At 39.0% G+C, this 13,523-nt stretch overlaps 1 protein-coding gene across 4 annotated transcripts in view; it reads left to right on the forward strand.

Moving 5' to 3' along the window:
• Positions 1-2,185: 2,185 nt before the first annotated feature.
• Positions 2,186-13,523, forward strand: part of LOC109956821 (ribosomal protein S6 kinase beta-2-like) — a 16,110-nt gene continuing 4,772 nt past the window's right edge. Inside the window, exons 1-13 of one of the 4 annotated variants that reach the window (XM_020594183.1) lie at positions 2,186-2,410; positions 3,179-3,338; positions 3,409-3,463; positions 3,671-3,708; positions 3,813-3,927; positions 5,353-5,421; positions 5,656-5,803; positions 6,137-6,194; positions 6,305-6,405; positions 6,868-6,958; positions 7,405-7,495; positions 11,603-11,710; positions 12,285-12,347. In XM_020594183.1, coding sequence (XP_020449839.1) covers positions 3,313-3,338; positions 3,409-3,463; positions 3,671-3,708; positions 3,813-3,927; positions 5,353-5,421; positions 5,656-5,803; positions 6,137-6,194; positions 6,305-6,405; positions 6,868-6,958; positions 7,405-7,495; positions 11,603-11,710; positions 12,285-12,347 — 963 coding nt within the window. In that variant the 5' untranslated portion in view covers positions 2,186-2,410; positions 3,179-3,312. Of the gene's footprint in view, positions 2,411-2,441; positions 2,617-3,178; positions 3,339-3,408; positions 3,464-3,670; positions 3,709-3,812; positions 3,928-5,352; positions 5,422-5,655; positions 5,804-6,136; positions 6,195-6,304; positions 6,406-6,867; positions 6,959-7,404; positions 7,496-11,602; positions 11,711-12,284; positions 12,348-13,523 lie in introns of those variants that run through there. The other 3 variants (XM_020594185.1, XM_020594184.1, XM_020594187.1) reach the window with 3 other exon arrangements.

Below are 13,523 nucleotides of genomic sequence, written 5' to 3' on the forward strand. Positions count from 1 at the left end.
CAGCCAAGTGCCACATTGACTCCTATGTAAACAGTATTAGGCAGGTGGTCATAATGTTATGGCTGATCAGTATATCTTCTCCCTCACTGAAAAATCCATAATCTGTGAATATGCAAATATTTGTCATTTCAAGATTCAAGATTCTCATTTGCCATTTATGCATAAACAGCCTAGGCATATAGGAATTCTTGTGCAGGGCTCTCCTGGAGTCAAGTAAAGAGTTTAAAGCCAAAAGAACAAACACCTAGTCTAAATATAAGATCACCCAGACTTTTACCTAATGAATACAATGAAATTATCATTAAAAAGCTAATTAAAACAGACCCATCCTGCTGGTACAACCAGAGTAAAAAAAAAATCACGGCTTGGTCATGTCATTGTAGTTATCACTCTCTGTATCACCTACCTCACTCAACCTTCATCTATATGTGAAAAGTGATATTTCCTCACCTACAAATTAAACTTACTTTCTACCTACTGTTGCAAAACTGTGGTATAAATATAGGTTCTCACCAACAAGAATCGTTGTAATCCAGTCAGACTTCATCTTCATTGTTTTTTTGACTGTGGTGACTTTACAGGCTATGAGACCACATGCTTCCGTTTTTACTGCCAATGCCACTGTTTCCTCTGAAGACCTACTTCTATATTATGGCACAGTTTCTTTATCTGTGACCTGTTTCACTTTAGCTATGAGACACGTTTTCCAGTCTTATGACTTTCCCTATGTTTTTTATCTTTAAGCAGTTGGAACATCCTGCCTGAGGATCTGAGGGTAGCTGAAAATGTTATCTCAAAACCAGCTGCTAAAGGCCAGTCAGTTATTAATGGTTGTTATTTCAACTTCCACATTTTGTTCCTATTTTTTTTTAATGTTATAGCAACATTTGCTCATTGTTTATATTCAGTCATTTTAGTCATATTTTTATTTTTTTGTATGCATTAGTCTTTATTAGTTTTTTGTTGTTGCTACCTATAAAGCACCATGAGTTGCACCTAAACATATGAGTGGTGCTACACAAACAGGTGACTGGAAAATTTGACTGAATGCTAAATGTTTGTCTATGAAAGTGTTGGCTCGTTTTAGAGGAAGTAAAAACCACAAGTGGCAAGTGGTCTAAAGCAACATTAGTATATTGAGAACAGAAGTGAAAAAGGGTCTGACTTCTGAGTTCAAACCAAAGAAATTCAGCAACCTGCTTTAATGAAAAGAAACTTTCATAAAAACAGCATGCAACACCGTAATGACTACACTATAAGGGTCTCCTTCATTTTATATTTAAAAACAGCAAGACAGTGAAATGACAGATAAGATATGAGAGTTTCTTCCCAGTTTTGCTTCCAAATCACATCAGGTATTTAATTTTTTCCATTCTTGATCATTAGTGATAGAGTTAAAGAAAAGCCTTAAGGTGCCCAAAGTGGTCATTTGGCTTGCAGACAGTAGTCAATAAAATAGAACACAAAACAAACTAACTAAAACAAAATGAGACAAACATTAAAACTGACGATATTGAATATCCATGCTAAATAAATAATAAAATAGCCCACACCACAATGTCATTTTTTACTAATCACCAATGTGCTAAATAAATAATAAAAAAGCGAACACCACAATGTCATTTTTTTTACTTATAATCAACACAAAACAATCCCAATGGCTGATGGAATTAAAGACCTTATATATTTATCTCATATAGGCCTGTGTGTTTTAGGTAATTTTTTTAAAGTAATAAACAATGTAAATGAACAAATCAGTAGGAGTATTTGTTTGTGTGTTTTTATCAAATCTGGCTTACACCTTTGGCCAATGAAGAAAGGTTGGTAAATGTAAAACTGTTATCAGACTAGTTGGTTGTATGTAACACTTTGTATTAGCTTAAAACACATCTGGTGATGTTGCATTTGGGGGCTGCATAAATGGTAGCAAATAATTATTGGGCATTGCAGATTGTTTTGAGTCACTCCCACATAAAGCCCACTATCTGACTATCTCTACTAGATGGATTCAGTCCACACAACTAAAAATAGTCCCCAACAAATGCAACTCATACTCTATAGAATATAGGCCTACTGATATTATTATAACTACACTACCACCATTATAATTATGATGGTGATTATTAGTAGTAGTAGTTCAGTATAGCATCGTCATCATTATTGCTTACTGCTTTCATTTAGACGCATTTGACTGATGACGTAGGACCTTAAAGGGCCACCCACTAACAGCAGCACGGAGCTTTCATGCCGGACGCCGGAGCATGAAGGGAACCTAAACAGCTCTGTGTGTTGTTTGCTTGTTAGTTGACGATGATCGCTGCGGCTGTTGCTAATTAAAAGTACAACTTCGTTTTAAAACTACCGGCTGCGGACTAAGATAAGAAACCACCGGATGAAACAGTGTTACCGGGTAGGCTTCCTAGCATTAGCTTGTTTGTTAGCTCGCTACCTGTCAAACGAGTCGCCTGCCTAGGCTGTCAACTTGATGGCACAAAACATTTAATATTGTTAGCCCGTTTTAAGCACAGTTTTTCAGGAATACGTAACTTGGCACCCTGATAAGCTGACATGCCAGTTGTAGGTGGAAATCAAGTCAGTGAAACCAAAACATTGCAGGCAGGTTTACTCACCTGTTGTTTTGGTTACCATCTGACTGACTAGCATGCTAACGTGAGAACAGCTTGTACCCCTCGTGAGTTAGCGTTACGTACGTACAAGCTGGGGCTGGTCAGCGCTTAAAGAATCTTGATAATGACAATGTGTAACCGCCCTTTAGTTTTCCTTGAAGCGACATTTCGGAGAGTATTTCAGAGACTGTTGTCAAGGTCTGTTTTAGCTTCAAAGACGTAGGTAGTTGTAGTTGCTCACACAACAGCTTGAGGCTGGGCTAACATTGGGCTTTATGTGGGCCAAGCTCTTTGAGTTTTGATTCACCCACACCACCCTCAGCTTCAGCTGGTTATAAAAACATTTATCCTACTCTTAGCCAGTTACAGCTGGGTGTCAACTGCAGTAAGTTAGCAGTTGTCAAATTGTGGTCCAGATCTCCTATTAAAATAGAAAAACAACAGTAAAAAATGTGAAGAGTAGCATGTTCTTCATCCAGCTATAATCATTTGGATTTCTTTATGCTCAGAAAGACCAAATACACTGATATGCAGTAACCTTGTTATTGCAGGACGACTAAGCAGCAGTGTCCAGACTGTAGACCGAGAGCAGACATACCGTATGTGCTAGTGTGATGTCTGTTTGTCCTTTTTCCACTGCTCCCTGTCCTGCTCACGAAACCAGAATATTGTGTTTCTGAGGTGTATGCCATTTCTACATTCTTCAGTGAAGTAAGAGTTAATGAGCCTCTGATTATAAGAAACACAACAGACTGTTTACTGTACTTTGTCTTTGTTTCAGGATGGCAGGAGTGTTTGACATAGACTTGGAGACTGAGGACATAAGCGATACAGAGGTTTGTACCCCACAGTCAGTGAGAAGACTACACAAATAGACCACATAAACAAAATTGAATGAAATGAGACAATCAGGAATTCCCTTTTTGAACTTTGTTTGGTTCTTGTGTTTGTCAGACCTAGTTAAACTGCTCCACAATTTGAAATTTAGATGTACCTTTCTTTCTATTGTTGAACCTCCTTGGCTTATTGTTTATCCTCTGTAGGATGATGATTGTGACTTCACTGTGACACAACCAGAGAAGTAAGTTGAATTTAATATTATAGAATTTTACACATGCGTGCTGATTTTTTTCTTCAGTATACTGTACAAACGTATACCTGAACTTTTATGTTTCTGTGTCCCAGTATTCAGACAGAGGAGGTGGAGTTGACCAGTGAGAGTGTCAACAGAGACAGTGAGAGAGTTGGACCTGACTGCTTTGAGCTTTTGACTGTGCTGGGAAAAGGAGCCTATGGCAAGGTGTGTGTGTGCATTGGTGGTGTTTACATCCACATATGATATTGTTTTAAAAGTGACATTTTTCTCCTCCTATCCATGGATGTTTCCTTTTATGATTGATTTTCTTTTATAGCTACTAGGGTTGCAACAGTATGAGATTTTGCTTACAATATGCTGTATTACAATATATGACACCATACAGTTACTATTATTATGAGCTACAACAACCCTTAAAGGTTAAAGGACGTAAAACAAAAGAGTCTTTTTTTATTGCAAGTGGCTGTGCCAGTTGACTGAGCTGGAATGCAGCGCTGGAGTGACACTATAAAGAATAAACAGAATTATAAACATGATAAAGAAAAATAGCATGGAAGTATAACATGTTATGTAACTAAAGCATGTTAGTTTACATGTTAGGAAGTATTCACGTACATTTATTTAAGTAAAAGTACTACTATCACACTGTAAAAGTAGCCTACTCTGTTACAAGTAAAAGACCTGCACTGAAAATTGTAAGTAAAATATTATCACAAAAATGTGCTTAAAGTATTAAAAGTCAAAGTTGGCTACTCAGTACAGCGCTCACACATTTTATTGTTTGGGATTAAAGTAATGAACAGAACTTGTACTTTGTTCTGAGAGGAGGGATCATGTTCCTGAAGGTTTTTGTTTTTGACATATCCACATTAATCCCATGCTGCTGAGTTAAATTTCATGTTTGCTGGATGGAGACTGGTAAATTTCAGCCTCCTTCTCTGACCTTTGTCTGCTTCATGTGTGCATGTGGCAACTGGAGCAGAAGGAACGTTGCCTTTTTTTCCTTCAGTACCCGTCATAAGCAACTGTGCATGGTATAATAACCGTCAATTTTCACACCATGGTATACCATGAAACTGGTGTATCACTGCAACTCTAATAACTACTCAGAAAAGTAATCCCAGAGTACTGTAATGTTTTCATTGTAAATGTGCATTAATAGGGTAGGTATTAATTAATATTAATAGGTATTGAAGATAAATGTCAGCTAATCAGAGGGAAAATAATTTTTATCAAGATGAAGTTGCTTAATTCTAGAGCAGCCAATACCAACTCTTCACTGGGCAGCACTGTCGTTGAAGATACGCCGTCTACTACACTTTAATACTACCAAAGAGAGTCCAAACATTATAACTGTTCTTCAGATAATGTCTGACAAAAATTCTGAAATCCTGAGATCTACTCAGTTCATAAAACAGAAAGCAGCATCTCATCACATTAGAGAAGCTGGAATTAGCAAATGGATGGCATCTTTGATTGATACATGACTCAGTTACGATTCATTTTTGATCTACAACTACATAATATATCCCTTTCAGCACAGTCTTATTCTTAGTTGCTTTTTTTTTGCAACACACCTGCTGTCTTTCTTTTGTATGATTTCTTTTAAAACTGAATGTCTTCTTTAAGGTTTTCCAGGTGAGGAAGGTTCAAGGTGCCCAGATGGGGAAAATATTTGCCATGAAGGTCCTGAAAAAGGCATGTTGACGCAGCCCACAGCCTCCTCTAGAGACACAAGTTGTAGGATAGAAAGTGCATGTAGTTCTTCTGTTGCCTTTTATTCTTCATGCCCTTCCCTGTTGTCTCCATCCCCCTTTACCTGCCATGTCTTCTCTTCTTGCTGTCTGTCCTCCTTTCTTTCCTGCCACCCCTCTGCATTTTTCCTCTCTCACCACTCCACTCTGCTAACTTCTATTACACCTTTGTCTTTAGGCTAAGATAGTGTGTAACGCTAAGGACACGGCCCATACAAGAGCAGAGCGTGAGATCCTGGAGACAGTGAGACACCCGTTCATTGTGGATCTGCTCTACGCCTTCCAGACTGGGGGGAAGCTCTACCTCATACTGGAGTGTTTGAGTGGTAAGACAGAGACACTGAGGGGCGGGTAGAATAAAAACATAGCTCATAGCAGGAGAGGCTGATGACATGGAGCAACTTTTTATTGCATGTGTTCACACCTTAAAAGAGCCCTTCATTTCTAGCAGTTGTTTAAACGGATAGCAGGAAGAGTTGGACAGAGAAAAAGAGAGATGACTAGAGAAATGGATGAGTAGATGGGATTCTCTTGTTCCATTTGTTTAAAGGGATAGCAGGAAGAGTTGGACACAGAAAAAGAGAGATGACTAGAGAAATAGATGAGTAGATGGGATTCTCTTGTTCCAGTAACCCGTCTGTACTTCTATTTGTCTCTAGGAGGGGAGCTGTTCATGCAGCTGGAGAAGGAGGGTATCTTCATGGAAGACACTGCTTGGTAAGGATGCCTTCTCCTAGGCTGAATGTTTACACATAAGTTGTAAATTCAAGTGTGTATGGCTTTAGCGTGGTTATGATATTGAATTGTTTCTTTGGAAATGTGTGTAGTTTCTATTTAGGAGAGATCACATTGGCCCTAGGTCATCTCCATTCTAATGGAATTATTTACAGAGACCTCAAACCTGAAAACATCATGCTTAATCGCCAAGGTAATGCACCATGTGTTTGTCTAAGAACATGTGTAAATAAAGGCAATACATGCAGGATAACAAGAAAGCCTTTTATTGCTATAAAATGCAGAATGATCATAAGTACACCTCAGTGGGGCTGCTGAGATGTTTCAGAATAATTTTTAATCATGAGCAAAAACAGAATCACCACTGAAATCTTATAGCTGATTTGTGCTTTTAATGATAGTTAATGAAGTTTAAAAAAAATAAAAATAAAAGTTTGTCTTTTAATGACACCTCCCCTAAAATATTCCACTCTGTTTCGATTTAACCAAATATGACTGTAAGTGCCCTTATGAATGCGAGCTTGGTGTGGTTTGCTGCTGCCTTCTCCTGTTCTCTGCTTGGCTTTGTGGTTGGTTCCTCTTGTTCTATAATATAAATGTAGCCTTCATACAGTAGTTACAGATGATACTTCAGTATGCTTTTCTCTGTTTAAAGGACACATCAAGCTGACTGACTTTGGACTGTGTAAGGAATCTATTCACGATGGCACGGTCACACACACCTTCTGTGGCACCATAGAATACATGTGGGTAACTACTTTCGTTCTCACACACCCACCGCTCCAGTTCATACACACACCGCCTGACTCTCTAGTTTTACAACCCATTTGAGCCCACATATGAAACAGTATGCTACCAGTTTATTCAGCGTCCTCTGTTCTATGGGGATCAAAAAGTATTGTACCTTTTATGGATGTTGTTATTCTTAGAGGAACCTTGTTTCATGTATACAGTACATAACCTTGGTTATATTCTTAGATCAACAAGGGTGTAGCAACATTTACAAACTTTTCCACATAAATGCAAACTTGTAAAATGCAGTTTGTAAACTGTTAACTAGTACATGTACTAAACAAATACATTAAAGTTTATAAGTGTTTGTATTTTTTAATTCTCCTCACTATTTTTACCCTAAAACTTCCTCTCTTTCTGTGTTTGTCTTTTTTCCTCTACATGTCTTCCTCTCCTCCAGGGCTCCAGAGATCCTGACCAGGTCTGGTCACAACAGAGCGGTAGACTGGTGGAGCCTGGGGGCCCTGATGTACGATATGATGACCGGATCAGTAAGTTATAACTTTGTGAGAGAACAGCTGTTGCTGAGGACAGCCTGAGTGATGTTGTGCCTCCCCTCCAGGATTTTTCACTAGTATTCCAGAATTTTTTGGAAGTGCTCCAGTAATGTCTAATGACCTACAACTTTATGACAATGCATGTTGGACTGTTTTCAGCGCATGTCACTGCCAAATGAGCAGTTTATGGCCTAGATATTTCACTGAGTGGGAACAATAGTGAGACAAGAAGTGCTTGGGCTAGGGGAGATTAGATGTAACTTTCATGACTTTTCAACCGTCATCAGTTTACTGAGCAGCTACACATTAAGACATCAACAAAAGGCACGGCATTGCATTGTTTACACCTCACATGCACTAGTAAATCAGATGTTCTTTCCGCAATGTAATCACAGTGGGAGCAGGAAGGCATTGGACTGTGAACACTGAAATGATTTTTTTCTGTCTTTCTGTAAAGAATACCAGCCAGTCAGACATTTTAGCAGTTAGTCAAACATTATCTACTTATTTTTCAGTCTGAAAAACTATGTTGAAAACTACTGTCCTTTTTTGAGTCCAGCCCACCCAGAAGGAAAATGGATCAAAAAAAATAACCGCATCTCTCCTCCTTTGACCCAAAAGTCCCAGAAGGGGTTTGGTTTAGTACTGGTAAAATGAAATGTCACTCACATTGTAGCCAATCCCTGTCTCAGCATCACCCTGAGTGTTCGCCATCCAAATATCATATTTTTGCTATATGAATTCAGCTCTAAATACCTTACTGAAGTGGCTGCTCCCCTAGATCCACCGCTAACAAGGTGATTTTTATATGGATAAATTCAGCAAAGCCTCATCTACTAATGTGTAACGCTGTGTGGTCGGATTTTGTTTTCCATTTGGGACTTTTTAGAGCTTTGTATGGAAACAGGGAGAGTGCCCTCTAGAAGTGAGACCAGAAGAGGGAGAGAATCCACAGGCAGTGGATGTGAGAGCTGCCACCTGGAGGTTCAGCTTCGCACTGGTTTTAAATTTTATAAATCAAACATGATTCATGTCACTGTACAGGAATGGCGATCGACATTTAACCAAACCTTCTGTGAATGTCACTAGAGCCATTTTACATTATAAAATATGGCTAATCAGTGTTTCTCTAAGTACTTTGTATTGATAAACCAGTGGCCAACATGGACATTTTTAGACTTAATGACAATGGCTATGTCTATAACAGTTTTAAAGGCCCTTTTTAGTTTTTAGTTTAGTCTGGAAGCTGCACACAATGACAAATTTACAGTCCAATTCAACCCCCCACTCTCTGAGAGCGCACAAGGGCCAGCATCCTGCCAGACATAGTGGAAGGGTTCAGTGAGCGGAGTTGGGAAGAGTTTTTGTAGTTTGCATCTTACTGATGGCATGGCTCACCAAACTCACAGTACCTTGTCCGAATAGAAAAGGTTAGTGTTTGGCACAACAGGGGAGGCAGCAAGAGGGACACACTGTCTGTCACTTGCGAGGGTGGAGATGACAGCAGTGAAGAAGACAGTGATTAGATATGAGAGTGGCACAGGTCGACTTCTTAGAACAGTATGCAAACTTGTGCAGGAACGTGGATGTGAGAAGAGTGGGAAGCTTGTCCGGTTCAGAACCTGTCTTTATTTTGTGTAACTTTTAGTCTTGATATAATTTAAACAGGTGAGTTGTGTAAAAATTAACCCACCTTACAGTTGTCATGGAAGGGAAAATTAGCTAAAGAGACCAAAACTGTTTTTTTGTGCCAGAATATAAACATGTTTGTTTCTGCTGTAAAATTGTGTAATTTAACATGGGAGTCTATGGGGACTGACTCACTTTTGGAGCCAGCCTCAAGTGGCTATTCAAGGAACTGCAAGTTTAAATACTTGTGTAATATGTCTGTGCAGATTCTCAGTCATCCAGGTCATGATAAACTGAAAAAAACCTTAGAAAAAATCAACTGGACCAGAACTGATGAAGCCTCTTGGATGAGAGGTGAAATGTCTTCGATCTAGAAATCTAAGTCCAGTTGATTTTTTTCTAAGGTTTTTTCACTTGTGTAATATGCTCAGCCTCAGAGGTCGCCATTTGGTGGACATCTGTTGATTTGATTGGCATGAAACTCTCCCAGTTGAATCATCAGTATAAAAGTTGGACAACTGCATTAAAAAGCATCTGGTTATTTGATCAGAAAGTCAAAGGTGTAAACACTGGTATGTAAAAAGTTTAGGGTGGATGTTAACTACAACCCCCAAAATGTATTTTGGCAAGAATCATGCAATCAAAGAGCCCAAATTTCTATTATATGCACTACTAACAGCTGCTTGGAGCTAAAGATGGCGTGCTGAAAAACATTTTGCAATCTGCAGCTTATTATTATTTCTAGGTCACTTTTGTATGAGTTCATCAATGATGGTGCTGTGTTTTGTTCCCAGCTGCACTGCAGGAGTGTTCTGAATTTGATATCACTCTAGTTTGTGCCATGAATTGGCTTTTTTCTCCATGGCAACGCCAACTGAAGCTGGGTGTTGTAGTATTTGGAGACATCTACCATGCCGAAATGATGGTCAAGACGTAATTAAAATACACAAAGCTAAAATAAAATAGGTGGTTATAGCATATACCTATGGTGTTGTTACATTATCCAGGAGAGACCCACGTTTCTATGTCAAATTAAGGCTCTAACTGGGAGTGGGGATATAGACTGGAGGAAAAACGCCTCTGGAACTTGGCCCCTTCACTGTGAGAACTCTGTTATGCACTGTTTTTATATTTTACATTTATAACCAAATGAAATAGTTTATAGCATTTAGCCTTAAAACTATTTAGTTAAAGCTATTAATAAGCTAAAGATACAACATGGGCTTCAGAATTGTTTTATGTGACTTGTAGACAGAATGAAAATCAGAAAATGTCAGATTAGACCCGATGAATCATATATTGCTGGCACTAGTGATGGGTAGATGAGGCGTCATGAAGCGTTTCAACACATTGCCAAACTGTATTGATACTGTGTCGATACTGTGTCACTGAATACTGACACCTGCTGGACCTTAAAAATCCCTACAGGCAACCTAGTTGACAGACTCAACTGACACTGATTTGATGACCTAGTATATACAATAATATAATTTAAGTCATTGTATTTTATATTGTATTATTTCATATCTTCATTTAAAACTGGGATTTTTTTAAACAAATTTTTATTAAAAAAAATACGTTTTTCCAACGTTTTGAAATTGAGTCTGTTACGCTTTTTTGATACAACTTCTCCAGCTGTAGAAAACACCCACTCACACGCACAGATGAGGCTGGAGTGCAGAGAAATTGTAAGGCAAGTCGGAAGAGGTTTGGATAGATTGCCTTTTGGTTGTCCCAGTATCTCATAGGATCCTGGGACCTGGCAATACCTTATTTTCCGATACGAGATCAAAATGGTCCCACACGGCGGAAACCTTTCTTTTGGCTTGAGGCTGCTCCATAATTCTTGATGAATGTGACGATAAACCGCAAAAGATCAGAGATTCGTTTTGGCAGATGCATCCTGTTGACATATGCACTTCCTTATAAACACAGTTTGGTGCGGCAGTGTCAGTTCAAAACAGTTTAAAAAAAAATATAAATAAAAAAATAAATAAAGATCGAAACAGTTCTTGTATCGGTCACGTGACTTTCTTAAAGCGATACGCGCACCAACACGGGGTTTTGCTCTACGAGCTCGACGCATGTGGCGACGCATCTGTGTTGCCGGACCCATCACTAGCTGGCACTTATTGATGGAGTAAGCCTATGTGAATTTCTATCCTTCAGCCAGATTCAGAACAATGTCTTTGTGAAGCAGCTCTCACCACAGATATGTGCAAGTCCTGTGGAACAAATAACTGCCACAGTTTGTGAACTTCACTTTAACTGATAACTGTATAATTGTTTTTTGTTAAATGGTGGTAAATTTTACTGTGGCTCAGGGTTAGGATTGCCGCCAAATTTAGGTAATGCATTACCACCTTCTTAATCTCCAGTGCAGTGACTTTAGATCTGGTCTTACAGAACAGGGGAGTGAGACATTTTGACTTCCGCAGTAACTGCTGACTGTCTCCTGTGATTTCCCATCAGCCTCCTTTCACTGCTGAAAACCGGAAGAAGACCATTGATAAGATCTTGAAGTGTAAACTCAATTTGCCCCCATACCTGACCATTGATGCCAGGGACCTCATCAAGAAGGTGCAGAAACACACACTCACAAAATCACAGGCACCAATGAAGATTGAATTCAGACCATTTATTCTTTAAATTTCCAAATGATTAGCAGTTGTTTTTATCACCTACAGGCAGTAACACTCTCTCAGAAATGTGCACAATCACATTGGTTACATTCATCAGTAATGTAAAGCACTGCATCTGTTTGCATTCAGGTATCGTTTATCATTGCCTGTGAGGCCTCTGCCCCTCCATCAAACCACAGAATGCTTTTTCTGGCCTGGCTTCTTCATAGCTGCCATTAATTAGTTTCTCCTCTGTGGGGCTCCACATCTGCCCTTTTTCCTTGTATTTGCCATGATTTGACCACAGAACAAAATAAAAGCAATATGAGAGTAAAATTATGAACATGTAGCTTTTGTCAGTTTTGGTATGTGAACCTGCAAGAGGTCAGCTTACCATGTGTGCTATAATGAATGTGATTCCCTTTTAATTATGGAAAAAAGCTTTGTTTTCTAAATTCACAGTTGACGGCTTATTTCAAAACATTGATGCATGCAGGCATCGGTAACATGTGCCAGTCTCCCTTTTTTTTTAGCTGCTGAAGAAGAATCCAGCCCAGAGACTTGGCTCCAGTAAAGCACACTGTGCTGATATACAGGTAACTTTTTAATTTAAGCCTCTTTCAGACATGCACTCCTTTCCAGTCTGACAGCATCTGAATGTGTCAGTTTCCTGTCTGAACAAGCACTCTGGTCACTTTTGGTAAAGGTCGTGACAGCAGTCTTGCTAGTTTGGACCTAGTAACATTTACATGTCACTTTCAACATGGCATAAGTCTGAACTCCATACTCATACATTTTACACCACTTGATGTACTGTCTAATTTCACACACCTGACAAATGTCACATGGATATCATGGCTCTCTCTGTCATGGTCGTGGCTACGCCTCAGTGAAGCTGCGAGGAACATTAACATAAAAGTGACCCTTGTCTGATTGACAGCACGATAAAGCCAGCGATGTTATGTACCTCATGTCTGAAAGGCTTTTACACACACTGTCTAAACAATGGCGGTTGCTGTTGTTTCTTTTTTTGGACACACTAGTGTTGACATACAGCAGCAGCCGAGGTAGTTGCAGTATAATGGGATGAGCTAAATGAATAAAATTCTTGTTTTTACACGCCCAAGACATTGAGCACGTGGCAATACAAAATGGTCTCTGCAGGTCATCAGACACGCTTTTGACCAGATTATCAGCTCTAAAATATGGAATATAAAATATTTTATATTCAGTAATAGGAGCTGTAGAAACACATAAAGCAGGATGGCCAGACAGTAACTGTCCCGATGCAGCCATACGTAGTATTGCCTTTAAACAGTCATTGGGTAGTTCGGATCACATGATTACATACCGAAATCAATCAGTTATAGCCACAGGCAAAGTCTGTTTGGTTGTTTGAACTCTAAAGCGCTGTTGCATTCTTCTCTCCTCCTTTGTGAATTTCTGTGGATCCAGCTTGGTGATATATGGGGAAATGCATTTTCTGTGATTTGTTGTAGACCTAACTTTTTATGTCAAAACCACCTCCTCACTTTCAAAGTGTCGCCATTTTTGCTTTAGCTTTTAGCCCTGCTTGTTGCTTATGTAAATACATTAATACATCACAATACTGTGATATGACATTCATATCACATAAGAACTTTTACTGATATTACCTTGAACCATATGATATGGCACACCTGTATCCTGCTGATATTAGAAGTTGGAGCAAGACGGGTAAGGTTCCTTTTGTTTTGTTGGCTTTCTAAGCACACTGAGCTGCTGGTACCATC

The sequence above is a fragment of the Monopterus albus genome, unplaced genomic scaffold, assembly GCF_001952655.1.
Source record: "Monopterus albus unplaced genomic scaffold, M_albus_1.0 scaffold22.1, whole genome shotgun sequence".
In the NCBI taxonomy this organism is placed as follows: Eukaryota; Metazoa; Chordata; class Actinopteri; order Synbranchiformes; family Synbranchidae; genus Monopterus; species Monopterus albus.